This window comes from Diplotaxodon limnothrissa, linkage group LG9, assembly GCF_057381915.1.
Source record: "Diplotaxodon limnothrissa isolate DT_005_m linkage group LG9, D_limnothrissa_male_GT1.1, whole genome shotgun sequence".
In the NCBI taxonomy this organism is placed as follows: Eukaryota; Metazoa; Chordata; class Actinopteri; order Cichliformes; family Cichlidae; genus Diplotaxodon; species Diplotaxodon limnothrissa.
In genome coordinates this window covers 26255698-26270845 of record NC_140604.1, presented here as the reverse complement: position 1 = coordinate 26270845, position 15148 = coordinate 26255698, and the positions used below count along the sequence as shown (strand labels likewise).

Genomic DNA, 15148 nt, shown 5'->3' with positions numbered 1-15148 from the left:
TAAGCTCTTTTTAACAGCCATTCAAAGCACGATTATTTTACCTTCAAAAACACTCCCTCTGAAATGTCAGAGACATGTGTGTAAATGTATGGCACTGGGAAAACTACAAAGTGGACAGCGGCTCGTTATAGCAGACGTCTGCGAAACACATACCTGCTTCCTCATGACATCGGTGGCCTGCATGATGCAGCGAGGTGGAAGGCCGTGGTTTCGAGCCAGCAGGATGGCCTGCTCCAGTGTCACACTCAGGGTGCAGCTGTTAGAGAGAAAACATGCGGTCAGGCTTATTCTCATCAAACAGTGCAATGATGCTTAATCATCTTCTTTACCATCAATCAAAATACAGTATCCACTGAGGAAATCTGGGACTAGGACTTTGTGACGCCTAAAACAAAAGGTTTTTAATGTCTTTTCCCAATTCCATGACTGCAATATTAAAATGCAGTCCGTGTTTGACACATGACGGCAGTCGAGTAGCCTTTGCAGCAGACGGAGACTGAAAGTGAGATCTGACACTGAAACAAACATCAACTGAGAATAAAATCCAGCTCAGCTAAATTACATCACCATGAGAGCGTTTTGCTCCTCTTGACACCTTGCCATTACATCGCATTCTTCCCACCTCACCTTCGCTCGTCTTCGCTCTAATGAATCACTGCACTTGCTTCTGAAAAGTCAATCACCGCGAGCAAACGCGGCGCATCAAGAGGATAACAAGTTCGCTGATCTTTGCCAAGTACAAGAGAGGGAAATTTGTGGCAGACCTCTGGGACTTGAGGAGACTTACAGGTTTTCTTGTCCTCAGCCCAGAGAAAGAAGTCCAAGGACAAGTCAGTGCTTCTCCTTTGGCAGAGGCGCTATACTCTCACCACCATAAGGATGCTATATGTGTAAAATGAGTGCTGACACGAGTCTGTGATTCATTAGTTGCAGCAAACTTTGTTCCCAGGCACATACACAGCCAGCTTCTTCCTCTTCTGCCTTTACACAGACACACGCACACACAGATGGCAGTGTGGGGATAGATCCTTAGAGAGCCAGTGACGGGCATCAAGGCTGCTGGATGACCTTTCTATGATAACAAGCTGTACTGGTAGATCGATCCAGAGCCTTTTGAACTGCAAATTGAACTGTCCAAAGTTCCAACACTGCCATGACGCTGCTAAGAAATCTGAGCTGTTTGTTTAATATCGCCTTCTCTCATGGTAGCGTTTCACATTGACCGAGGAGAACGGAAGAGAAAAGAAGAAAAAAAAAAAAAAAAAGAGCAGATGTGAGACGGGGGACTTATCACTGCCAGAAGCCGTTACTTTGAGTCAATCAAATCAAGATTTAAAAGTCCCCTTGAGTTTCAGTTGCATAACTTTATTACAGGGAAACAAGATACGATAAAAGTAATGAACCCAACAATCATTTCCAGTATGTGCCGAAAGATATCCCAGGAGAGAATTTGCAGAGGATGTCCTTTCACAGGCCACCCCAGAATATTTTAAGCACCCGCTTTGAGCTTCCCACACCGATAAAGAAGTGGGGAGAAAAAAAAAGCTAAAAAGGAGGATCTTTAAATACCTCTTCTGCTGGAGCACGATGAAGGAAGTGCAGTTCTGTGTGTGTGCGCGTTAGCCTGCACATTTTCCCTTTTGATTAGGGCTGGTGAGATAGTATGAGATGATTTATACCCATTTGTTTTATGTTGTTCCATCACATATCCCATTTACACTTTGTGTTTCTGCAGAGTGAGCCCATACTGATAAATGAACAAGAGAAAGAAAGACACAAAGGAATGAAAGATAGAATTAAGAGGAGAACTTAAAAAAAAGGGGGGAAAGCATAAACAAGCCAAATATAGAATTAGTAGTAACTTTTTTTTTTGCTCTCAGTCAGTGAATCCTCAGAGTAACTGGGAAAAAAAGGAAAACAGAAACGCTAGGGTTTGCTAATATCACCCAAAATATCACGCTTTCACTGTTATTAAAACTCATCCATCAAGCCAACTAATCCAATCAATAGTGCCTGAGAAGACTGTCACACTGATAATGCAATTTCCACGTAGCTAATCTACTGGCTTGCTTTCACTGGCTTTTCAATTGTTCCAGATTTAGCCAGCGTGCTCATCATTTACATTTTAACAATTCGTAGTCTACAGAGAAAGCAGCAAAAATTGCTTCATTTTCCTACAATCTGTGCACTGTTAATAGTAGAAAGGGGTTTTATTTATTTATTTATATATAAAAAAATTTCCCCACTCGCCCCTGTGGGCGGTCAATCCTTCAAGCTCAGGTCCTCTACCAGAGGCCTGGGAGCTTGAGGGTCCTGCGCAGTATCTTAGCTGTTCCCAGGACTGTGCTCTTCTGGACAGAGATCTCCGATTTTTGTTTCCGGGATCTGCTGGAGCCACTCACCTAGCTTGAGAGTCGCTGCACCTAGTGCTCCGATTACCACTGGGACCACCGTTACCTTCACCCTCCACATCCTCTCGAGCTCTTCTCTGAGCCCTTGGTATTTCTCCAGCTTCTCGTGTTCCTTCTTCCTGATATTGCTGTCATTCGGAACCGCTACATCGATCACTACGGCCGTCTTCTTCTTTTTGTCTACCACCACTATGTCCGGTTGGTTAGCCACCACCATTTTGTCCGTCTGTATCTGGAAGTCCCACAGGATCTTAGCTCGGTCATTCCCCATCACCCTTGGGGGCATCTCCCATTTTGACCCCGGGACTTCCAGCTTATACTCGGCACAGATATACCTGTATACTATGCCAGCCACTTGCTTATGGCGTTCCATGTATGCCTTGCCTGCTAGCATCTTGCACCCTGCAGTTATGTGATTGATATATATCTATATATCTATCTATCTATCTATCTATATATATCTATATCTCTAGATATAGATATATATAGATATAGATATATATAGATATATAAAAACTTGCACCGGGCCAAGGATTTGCGATTCACTCTCCCGTCATACAAAGTCCAATACGCACATCATTCTCCAACTTTGAAGGGTAAAAGAGTGTTTTAAGAGAAAGCCTGTTGACAAATAAACCTCTGATATGGCAGGTGCCGTCACCTGATGTGTCACTACACTTAGCCTGCGTATCTGACTGAGTTGTAGCCAGTAAATGTAATTGCAAACACACAAATATAGGCTGTAGGTTCATAAACAGAACTCATTGCACAGACAACTTTCTATTAGAGCTCTGTCAACCAGACCGCTCCATCCGCAGCCCTTTATCAAGCCATCAGTCACATACGGTGAATGCATGAACGAGCGTGTGCGAGCCTGCGCATATAACCGAGACAAAAAGATATGGAAACTGTCACACGGTAAAGGAAGAGGGTATCAGAGAGACGGGTGGGTGTAGGGGAAGAGCAGAGTACAAGATGAAGATGAAGGCTTGTACTCGGGATCAGCGGTGACAAACGATCTGGATATTTTTGTCCTCATGCACTGATGAATGCTGCCCTCAGCAGCAGGTGAATTAGGAAGCTGTATATAGAGATCAGTGAGAATGGAAGTAATTGGTCCATCTCCTATGTATGCTTTCCTCTGGTCTGAGAAGCATGTCATTAACTAAAATATCCTGCTGTTAATTAATGCAGAGAAAAGTGTATTAATAGAAAACCCCAAGGGCAAACAGTGTGGGGCTCATGAAATTGAGATGTAGCTAGAGAATAAATGAGATGCACGGGAGCAGGGAGAAACTGCGGTGGAAATGGGAAAGGTGAGAAGAGTGTCAACGCAAAACAGATGAAAGAGAAAGGAAAATTGCAAGTGCGCTGCCAAAAGAAAGAACATGATGAGCGCAAAACGTATAATTTAACTGGAGGCGGCCCATAGTGAGGTGGAAGATGCGCACAATACATGTGCCCACGCACTTACCGATGAACGCCGCTGTTGCACATGACAATGTGTGTGGCTCCCAGACGTGAGCAGAGCTCAGAGGCCACAGAGAGTAGCCCCACGCCAGAAGCCCCACAGGCGGTGTACTGACAGGCAGCGGTGCGGCGACAACTAATAAAACTTTCCATCAGACGGTAGAGCTCCTCCAGAGCGTTGAGGGGACGCATTAACTAGACAGAAACAACGCAGAGAGGTTAGTGTGGGATTAAATCACAAAGAAAAGAAAAGAAACTGAGTAGATTATAAGGTTAACATTGGCGTTAGACCATTTCTGTCTTAGGCTGTCATATATACATTGTTACAATGCTGGGCATTCAAGGGTGAAGCTTCCAACCAGCTTTTTACAATCTAGTTGTTGGCTGATGGGATATCCATAATATAGTCAGGCACACAGCCCACTGACCTTCTGATTATAAGGAAAGCTAATAAGTAGACATTTGGGTTAAAGGGAGGAGTCTACTAGAGCAGCTTTGCTTGATTCAAAGAATAAAATATGCAGCCATAAATGAAGATCAAAGTTTCCTTTAAAAGCCATTGCATTGACTGACTTGTTAAGGCTGCTTCATTTGTTTTTCATAGTGTGGCGCCAGCCTCTCTCAGACATCTGTACCTAGCAGATGTCTCAGATCCTTGGATACTGGCTTCCTACTGGTCCCACAGAACTCAGCAACAACACATGAAGAAATCAGCCTTTAGCCACTGTGCACCCAGGCTGTGAAACAGTCTGAGCTTCAGAAATCTGAGGGAAGGAGCTGAACAGCTGGATGTAACTTGGTTTTTCTTAAGGCGACTCTTCCTTTATACTTAGTAATTTCTTTCTCCTAAATACATCTTAATTAAATTGAACAGTTTTGCTCTTCTTACCTTTTGAAGACCATAAATTTATTAAGAAAAAATGCACTTTTCTAGTTTCAAGGTAAGTGACTGGACTTGACTTTAAAGTGTGATTTCCTGCTGTTGCCCCCCTTGTTTGTTGCAACACATGCAAATAGGTCCATTTTGCAGCATCTACTCCTGCTCTTCGGCTTCCCCCCATAGTGTCACAACTGTACTATGAGGCTGTGTAAGGTCGTTCTTACCTTATCTATGAGGGCTGCTTTTGGTGCAGAGCTAGGCGGCATGTTGGACTGATCGAGGTAGAAAGCCCTGTGTGAGAAACAAACGTTAAGTTAATACATGTAGTGAGAGAGAAAACGCCACATACTAAAACCCATCACATGACAGAAGACTTTCATTTAATAATCAATCAAACGTTTTTCTATTTAGCGGTTCCACTGCATGAAATCCAAACTGTTTCCCTACACCATTAGGTCATCAGGAGAACTGGCTGGCTTTCTGGGAAAACTAGGCCACTTGCTCATTATGGACCGCCACCATCTGACTATCAATCATGAGAGTAACTTGGGCACAGCTAAGCAGAAACACAGACTAAGCATCTCTTGTCCTGGGCATCACTCCAAATGCCATTCCCTCATTCATTCATGGAGCACAATCAATATTCCTCTTCCTCCACTGGAGGCAGCACTGCACTGGCGTCCTTGCAGATGGGCGCTGTATGCCGCAATGAGTCCTTCTGAGGTGGAGTGCTACTGGTGCAAACTCAGCAGTCTGTGACTCCATCAAATCTCAGTAATCCAGCAGCGTGCTAAAAATAGATACACTACACCACATTAAACACCCTGTAATAAAATCACATACTCCATTACCTCTAGCTAGAAGCAATTATAATGTTTAACGTACAGTCACCGATATATATCACATTTCTGAAATCTCTAATATAATAATGAAGCAAAAAAAAAAAAAAAAAAACTTAAGAAACTCAGCAACTGCAGACTGAAGGAGGGAGACTGTTTACAAGAATCAGTGAAGCACATCTCATTCATCTGCATTCACTCTGCTATTAAGTGATTAAAATCAAGCCAAGCAGGCATTCATTATGTCTGTGGTGTTTATGCTTGACATAATATTAATGAAATTAATTAATCAGGGCATAGTTAACACATCCCTGACTCAAGATTTTATAGCGATTATTAACTATTCCGGCTAAAATGAAAATTCAATGAGAAAACAAGCATTAAATATACACTATAGTCATACTGGAGGAAACCTGCACCCACCCGGGGAACCAACGCATATGTGTAAAAAACAGATGAATTTTCCTAATCACTTATGCCTATTTAAATATTACACAGCATGCATCTATTCTGTGATACAGATGAGTTCACATGTAAATGTTTCCTGGTAACTAATGCCTATCGGCCAAATGATGCGTTAACTCTGAGGTGTGCTCTTCAAAAGGACTATGAGCAGACTTTACTAAGGGTTCAGATGCAGCTAACAGCCCATGTAATTGGTTCAAGATGGCCTTATCATTCAAATGATGCTCAAGACAGACTAGGATAGTCTGAGCATTTAAAGTGGCCAAAAGCCCACAAATTGCCGAATAACACATGTCAGGAGTAAACGGTCATTTAGTATTTGGCTTAAGCTCCATTTGTAAGTGAGTGCATACTTATTGGAATACGAGTGCGGCGTTCAAGGACAAATCTGAGAAGTAAGCGAAGGTTACATTCAACAGCTTCCAAAGAAAACACTATTCACTTACCAAATCAGCAGCACGCATTGAAAGACTGAACGCCACACAAAATGACATTTATTGGAATTCCTCACCCTGAAATAGTTCCTGTTCTGTTATCTGTTTACTCCAACTGTGAGCCCATTCACCCTTGTCCTTATCGGTCAACTGCTCAGACTTTTATCTTCAACGTATATAATAGAATCTGTCCGATAGCAGTCGACTTTTGTGTAACTGTCCAACTCGACTTCGTCTGCACACAGTTGTTTATCTTTTCCAGACAAAACAGACGCACCTCATCTCACCCTTGCACGCTTCTTTTTTGCAGAACCAAGGTCATAATACCCACTGATTATCTCATCCTCCTGAGGTAAGAGTTGTACTAAAAATACCACCAACCACAGCTCAAGGAGCGGGCCAGACTCTCGTGGAGGTCTCTCTAATGACAAAATAATAGGAGTCCAACTTACAAGTGATGTGTGATTTAAAAAGGACCTGCGTTACATCTCCTGAGCCGATGATGTTTTGTCAGAGCTTTGGAAACTGAGCACCTTAGAAACCTTTATTATGGGTGAAATATGACATTTTAAGGCCACACACAGTGCGCAAACATACCACCGTGCGGTAAAGAACACACACAAACACACAGGGTTGAAAAGTCCACTGGGTGTTATTTCTTCACACTGTAACACACTATAACGGCTCCAGTTTCGACTTCCCTTACAGGCATCAATTTTCTAACCCACCTGCACGCTCTAATGTTAAAATTGAAAAATCTCAACTTCTCTTATTTCATTCTCAAGTGTTTTTTGTATTGTTTTTGTTGTTTGTTTTTGGGGAAAACTATGCCAATCAAAGCTTGAGCCTACCATCTGAAAGTAAGTCTGTACCAAAAATAAAGGTTGCATTAAGTATGTGCAATCAAGCTTGTCGTGCTTACAAGAATTTGCCTTCCTTGTGGTTTTTGCTTTTAGTAGAGACTGAGACAACCATAGGTAAAGCTTGCTTGTGGCTCTCTCTGAAATAACAACAAAACAGAAAACCCCAAACCACACACACACGACCAATAGCGTTTCACATGAGGCTCTAATGGAGAATTTGGCTGCAGGCCAAAGATGACCTGGTCTGCATGTAGCCGGTTTTCTTTCATTGAGCCAATGAGAATACTTAATTCTCTTTGTTTCTCTACCTTCATGACAATAAGGCTCTCGAGGCCCTTTACAGCACAGGAGCATTAGCAGTCAGCTGCAACGTCAACGAAGAGGAATCTGAGGCACAGATGTTTTCAGACAAGTAGCGTGGGAACGCTTGTATTAGCGCCACATCCTGCACATTAAACCGTCCAAAAGAAACATAAATTGCCCCCTTGAATTAAACGTCTTAATGTTTTCCGTGGGTTTAGTTTCATACTCATTTACACAAGTAAATTGTCTTGAATTTATGCCGTTACATATGACCTTATGTATGGTCCGTACTGGTCCATGTAAATCACTCAGAAAGCCATGATTAATGACACCCTCCATTATTAAATTCTCCTCTCTGTGTGGCAGAGCTTCCTGGGGGCTAATGAGGGCTTCCAAGGGCCCTCGCATACCGCACGGCGATGTTAGCGCAATGACACCAGTGAAATGGTGTGTGTGAATGTGTGAGGAAAGTCATTTTCTTATCCCACACATTTGTCCTATTTTTACAAAGATGTAAAAGCACATGTTGGTGGATGTAATATGTACCTGATCTTTGCTGGTTTAAAACGTGAATACTGTAATGACAAAATGACATCTGTGAATACACTGCCATGTATGTCATGCCATATAATAAAGAGAGAAATTCCAATCCTTTTCAGCTAAAGCAACGAGTAGTTCCTCAGAGCTCTAGTGAATTGGGACTCCCTCCTCTGCCAGAGCAAAAACTGCAGCATTTTCCAAAGTGGAGAAAAACAGAAAGAAAGCAATGATGCTGCTTGGGACTAGCATAGAAGACCAAAATATCTTCCTGCTGAAGTTAGGTTAATATCCATAAGCAATCGCTATAATAACACTGAATATCTAGAATTATCCATAAATACATAATATCCATAATAGCTCAATTAAGCCAAATTCTTCACTAAACTAAAAATACTCAAACAAGCTGCACCGCTGCATGACTTTTGCTCCGCCCGGAAGCGTAATCGTTTTAGAGTTCTGCAGTGCTAATGCATGCCGAATGGAAGAATTTTCCACAGTAGCTACTGCTATAACTAACAATACTGCCGTGAGCCAAGAGGAAGGAAAAACACCATCGGTTAGAGGTAGAAACTGTGTTACTGGAACACAGCTACATACTGGTGATGTTGAGCACTGTGCTGCATGTGGAACAATCTAAAGTCATGTCAAACTACCCATCATCTCATTTTCTGGGCATATACTGAGGATGTGTCCTGAGAGATCTACGCCAAGAAAGCTGCCCAGGAGGCTTTTATTGCTGGTATAAATTTACATGCCTTTTTTTGTTGTCGTTTTTGAGGATGCCAGCTGGAGTGGCTACATGCAGCTATCTAAGTATAGGATAAACCTACCTCGAGCTATTAACTAATCAAGTGAATCACATTGATGGACATTTGGCACTTTAACACATCTATGCTCTGTTCCAGCAGCAGGCAAGTGAAATCTAAAAAGGAATGAGGGAATACTGCAACGGTGTTGGACCTGAAAATATATAGCCTGTGACAGGCATTAAACACTTTTGCTTAAACAACGTAAAGTGCAGCGATATGATTATGGGGTCCATATGGCTGGTAGAGTATCTATATGCGCAAATGTCTTAGAAGAAGCTGTGGTGTGATGACAAATGACTGTTTAATTAACAAAACATTAAACAGTCTAATAATATAAACCAACAATGGGATAGAGCTATACATCTAAATTTATTGCTTATCAACCAGCATGCACAGAATCATTATACTGCATTTGTCAGACTGTGTAGAATTTTTATATCCACATAAATCAAGCTTTTTTTTCTTCTTTTTAAAATCAGAGGGACATCAACTGCCAAACATTTTCCCCCGTTACTGCCAAATGTGTTTTAATTAGGGAGAAATGCTCAGTGGCTGCAGCACAACATTGCAGTTTCTCCACTGAGGCTTCCTGCTTACACTCTCAGTTACTGTTACACCTGCAACAAGAATATGCTGCACATACAATTCACAAGCAGACTACATTTAGCGATTGCTGCACCTTTATGTTCTTGCACTGGAAGGGTGTATCTACATGGAAAACCCAGGTCCCTCCTGAAAGGTCTCGTCAATAAGAGCAAAATGTGATAAAAATCATGAACCTGCAATAATCTCTCCCCCCCTCTCTCTGAATAATGCATTTGCGTGCTCTCTGCTCTGATTCTCCTTTCTTCAATCTACTTTCCCTGACCAACTCTCTCTTGCACACACTGCCCTCAACCCATCATTCTCATCCCCTCTCTGAAATCCCCACCTTGCCATTTCACCATTTCAATCTTCCCTCTTCTATTATTACTGATCCTAAAGGGAGGGAGGTGGATAGGGTGGGGGTGGGGGGGATTCTCTTCTTTCCATGTACTTCTACCCATTTTGAGAGTTTTCTTATTCCCTCAAATAAACTCAATATCTTTGTGATTTTTGCACGACAGGGAACTTGCATGCGATTTAAGCGAACTGCAAACCTGTGACTAAGGAATCTGTCACTTTTGAACACATCAGTGTTTCCAGGTCCTTTTAGATAAATGCACATGTCAGCTAAGATGGTTTATGCAAGCTTGAAAACGTGGGTGCAGTTTCTGGCTCTATATACCGCTGACTAACCCATTCTGGCCCATGAGTTCATGTTTTGTGGTTAAACTTGTGAGTGACTTCATCCGACATGATGGGTTGGCACAGATCATGCTGTGTCTTTTTGTGGGTACGAACAGTGAAAGTCATAGACACAGATTGTGGTATTATTTACCGCTCTGAAATTGTCCACAACACATGCTGGCAAAGATCAGGGTAAGCACAAAAATATTAGTTGATGTAGACATAAAATATTACCTTGTGCTTCAGCATTTCACAATGAAATGCACCGCATGTACAAAATGATGCACGCAAACCCCAAATCGTTCCTGCAGAAAAACTTGTTTCTTTTAAACGGGATCCCACAAGAGGAAAATATAATGAGACGCTCTCTTTACCTTTAATTCAAAATGATTCCACTGCCAGCATTTGATAAAGAAATGTTAGTTTAAAAAAAAATAAATCGAATTTCTAAATAACTACACCTTCAGGGTCCCAAATGCACATGGGCTCTTGGGAATAATGGGAATCTGTCTAAGGAGTCGACAGCAAGACAGCGTTCAACCCTCAGTCCTGCAGTTCATTCAGTTCAGTAATGTGTGTTCAGCGCTCTGTCTGTCTGTCAGTCAGCCTCTGGCTCCGGCCCACAGCGTGGGTTTAACCCAACACTGCTGTGGCTGAACTCCAAGGATAACGAGGTGCTCGAGGTTGGAACTCTGCAGCGGAGAGAGGAGTGACATCACAGCCTGGTCTGTGGTCAGCCGGATGACACATGGCACCCGGCAAAAGAAAACTGCTGGTAATATTACACGGAGTGAGACCACAGCACTAACTACTGAAAACCACCTGGGACTGTTTACTTTGTGACGTTTAAAACAAGGAAACACTCTGGGTGGGAGCAGAAATGAGCAGTTGTTCACATCTGGCTTCACTTCACTTTCATATAAATGAATGACAATGAATGATTCCCTAGCATTTTTAAAGCAGCAGTATTGATTTGCATGCTTTTTGTGATCCTTAACTTGATTTTTCATTTCTGGATATACACATCATTTCAGTGACTATCGTTTCAGTGAGGTGATTAAATCACCGCACTGCTCACCTCAGAGACCTAAAGCTCAGGTCTTCCACATCACTGGCTTTCACATGGCTTCTCTATTATTTTTTAAATATGCTATTAATAAAAAAGAATTCACTTTGTTACATTTATACAGCATTTAGAAAAGGATGATGGTTTCCCACTTCTTCTGAAAGCTTTGTTGTCTTGGTTGCCGTGGTGACGCCTCCCCACTTTCTTTAATAAATGAATATAGATCGGTTGTTTTTCACTATTTCAAATTCTCTTATGAAACCGGGGTGCAATAAAAGCGCTGCCTTGAGATGCAGACAACCCTAAAGCTCAAACAAATTCAAAGATGACAAAAAGTTCATTGAGGATCATCACGTGTATTAATCATCGTTTATTCACTGGACACATTTCATTTTACAGTATTTTCCCACAAAATGTGATTTGTGAAAAAAGGATGGCAGCAAGAGTGAAAGGGGAGGTTTACAAGGGGGTGTCCGAAAGAAGGAGAAAAATAAGATTTTCTCATGACATGATTAATCCTGAAAATGATAGAAACATTATACATTCGAAGTAATGCACAACAGAAATAATTCCACCTCAGAGGTGGAAGCAGTTACTGACAAACAGTTGCAGTTAAGTTAATGTGCTCAGCTCGTGTGCTTTGCATTGTGATTTCTCGCTGGTGTTGCTGCAGGGAATCACATCAGCAGAAAATAAAGAAGTCAAACTGCTGCCCAGACTCTCAAAAAAAGAAAAAAAGAAAAAAAAAAGTGACTTTTTGTAGAGTCGTTGCTTGGGAGCAGATATATATGTCAACTCTACACCCCACTAGACTGCAGTATATATACAGCATGAGGCCTGAAAACTGTCTTGAGAGCTTAGAGAGCTTATTGGATTTCAACTGAAATAATCAGCCGTTTTATGCTGCAACAGGTTTTGCTGAAAAGCAGTATTTGAGAAGAGTACAGTCTCCAACAGTTTCACTCTGCTTGTATCCCTGAAGCACACTGCCTCTCCAAATCCCTACCCAGCACCCCTAATGCTCCCAAAATCACCAGCCACACTTGCTTGCCTGTAAGACACATCTGCTCTGAGTTAATGCTGGAGCCTGTACTGTCAATTCAATTTAAGTTTTTTTTAAGTAAAGGTATAAGTGTACAGACATTTACAGTACATGTGCACACATGTCAAACCAAAGGCTGTCCTAAATAACATGGATAAATTCCAGAAAGTTCCTACTCTATGTGTATGGTTTGCACCATTTAGAAACAAATGAGTTTGCTTGGATAATTCATGTGAAAAGGTTACAATAGAAAATAAGATGAAAAGGTTAGACTAATGACATTTTAGATACTGATAACCTTTATCTTCAATGCAGTCTGCAGAAATGGAGCTGATGAGATGAAAGAGATGCAACAAAATAGCAATATTTGACTATTAAAAAGGTTGTAGAGTCCCAGGAGATCTGACGCACAAAGAGTTAGGAGGGCAAGCAGAAAAGCCCCATGCACAGCAAAATCTTCTCTCCTAAACTCTGCTTTGGGCAATCTGATACTCAAAACACTCAAACTAAACACTGCAAACAATTTAAAAACTCTCCCCAGAAAGCAGTCCCAGTAAATGAACACTTTGCTTGAGTGGTTTGGTACTGATGTGGCACGGGACTGCTCAAACCTTAAATTATTCAACCCCCCACAGCAGCCCGACCCTGAATGCTAAGAAAAAGTTCTGATACAAGATCTGCTTTGTATTTAATTATCCGCCCGACCTGCAGCAGATGTTTAGTCGACGCTGATATGTCAAGTCGTCGAACTTTCCAGGTATTCAGCGAGGGAAACATATTTTAACTGGGCTTCAAACATCTTAGCATGAGAGGGATTGTTCATTTTTATGAACCGGGATAGTTTATAAAAATCATTATTTAGTGTTGATGTAACAGGACTCTTAGTTACACTGGCAGGACGTAAAGAAGGCTTTCTGCTATGATGAATTTGTGTCCAATCATCATAACTGAAAGAAAATCAGCCTCTATATTTATTAAGCTCTCATCTTGCAACAGGACATTTGTAACACTTCAAAAGCCACATGTAACTTCTAAATTAGATAGTCTAAGAATTTCCAGTTTATACACAGCTGGTTTTAATGTGATTTCAGCTCTGAGAAATCACAAGCTAGCCTCTTCATTAAAACTGCAGCGATCCTCTGACAACATCGTGCAAACTGCAGGTCAGAAGTTCACATCCACTCATCAGGGGCATGAAAGTCATGGTAATTTGGGGTTTTTAATGATTTCTTTGAACTGTTCTTTTTCCAGATTGGAATGATTGTACAGATTACATCTTTAATGACTTTGAAAAATAAGAATTGGATGCACAAGTTTGAATTTATTTTGGATTTTTCTCTCATTTGCATGGGCTTAAAATTATACATATAGGCTTAAATGTCTACATACACTCACCTAAATGTTTTTAAAAGTGTTGTTCTACGGTATATTTTAGCTTGACAAGACCAAGTCCTGTTAACTACTCATAGGTGATCGTGATTGGTTACAACTCTTTGAAGCACAAAAAGGATTTGTTTGAGAGCACTCACCAATAATCAGAACAACGAGAAAGTCCAAGAAACTCATTGAAAATCTAAGAAGAAGAATTGCACATTTACACATGTTTTAAAGGTTTCTTGGAGGCATTTCTAAGTTCAAACAATATATGCAAATACAAGTTTTTCGGATGGGGCATCACTTTGCCAAGGTCTGAAAGAAGACCCAAACTGTCACCCTCAGATAAGAGGAAATTGGTTAGGATGTTAGGAACAACCCAGGAGCCTGTCTGTATTAGATAAATTAAAAAAATAAATTTGTTTTTTATGTCATTAAAGACGTGCTGTATAATCATTCCACCCTGGAAAAAGAACAGTTCAAAGAAATCACTAAAAGACCACAAATGACCATGACATTCACGCCCATGCTGAGAATATATAAACTTCCGACCACAACTGTACACTCGTTCATTGCCATTTTCAGGAAGTTAAATAAAGTTAAGTTCTCATTTATTACTCCCAAAGGCATCTTCTCCTTGTTTCTTTTCATCGTATTTAATTATCCTCACTTGGTCAATCACAGAGGGTCTCACAGAGGTGTGCAGCAAACCAATGTGGTGCGAGGGAACCGAGTGCAGCAGCTGTAAATGCACTGCATCAGCAACGGTGACATGCTGGGCACCCTCATCCAATCACTGCTTCCCCCTGCTGAGTGCGTTCGCAACCAATCATAAAACATTCCCGCAGTGTTTCTCTCAGCCAATCACCTTGAGGCCCTGCTGGGTGTTGACACCCAAGTCTGACTGAATTGGAGGTCGTCTTGATTTATAACAGACTGTAAAAAAGCCAAATCACAAAGGGAACGCAATCTCAAAGTGTGAGTGTGTGACTCATACAGTTCATACGCATATTAGCGTAGCAGACATTCCAGTAGCCTTTTGTGTAACTCTTATTTATCCTTTATTTTTTTAACTTTTAATTTACTTTTAATCCCGCTAAGAGGGTAGAGGTTTTTTTATTTTCTGTTTCAAGGATTCTTTTTTGTTATTTGATGATATTTTTTGTATTATTATTGTATCATTATTATTATCATCATTATTACATTATTATTGGATCTATCTAATCCATCCGTGTGTGTGTGTCATTTACAATACCTCAGTCTTTTGTTGTACTGCTTGACCTTATCCAATGAGGCAGCATTGATTTGTGCCTGGTATTCCTCCACTGACACATTATCTCTGTAGTAGTATCCTTCCATACTCTCGAGCGCTAAAAAGGGATC

At 41.2% G+C, this 15148-nt stretch overlaps 1 protein-coding gene across 1 annotated transcript in view; it reads right to left on the bottom strand.

Annotated features, from left to right (window-relative positions):
• prex2 (phosphatidylinositol-3,4,5-trisphosphate-dependent Rac exchange factor 2) overlaps positions 1-15148 on the bottom strand; it is a 93403-nt gene that overhangs the window by 9605 nt on the left and 68650 nt on the right. The window contains exons 36-39 of the mRNA XM_085362944.1: positions 15021-15135; positions 4986-5052; positions 3886-4076; positions 154-256 (exon numbers count right to left, since the gene is read on the bottom strand). Coding sequence (XP_085219070.1) covers positions 154-256; positions 3886-4076; positions 4986-5052; positions 15021-15135 — 476 coding nt within the window. The remainder of the gene's footprint in view (positions 1-153; positions 257-3885; positions 4077-4985; positions 5053-15020; positions 15136-15148) is intronic.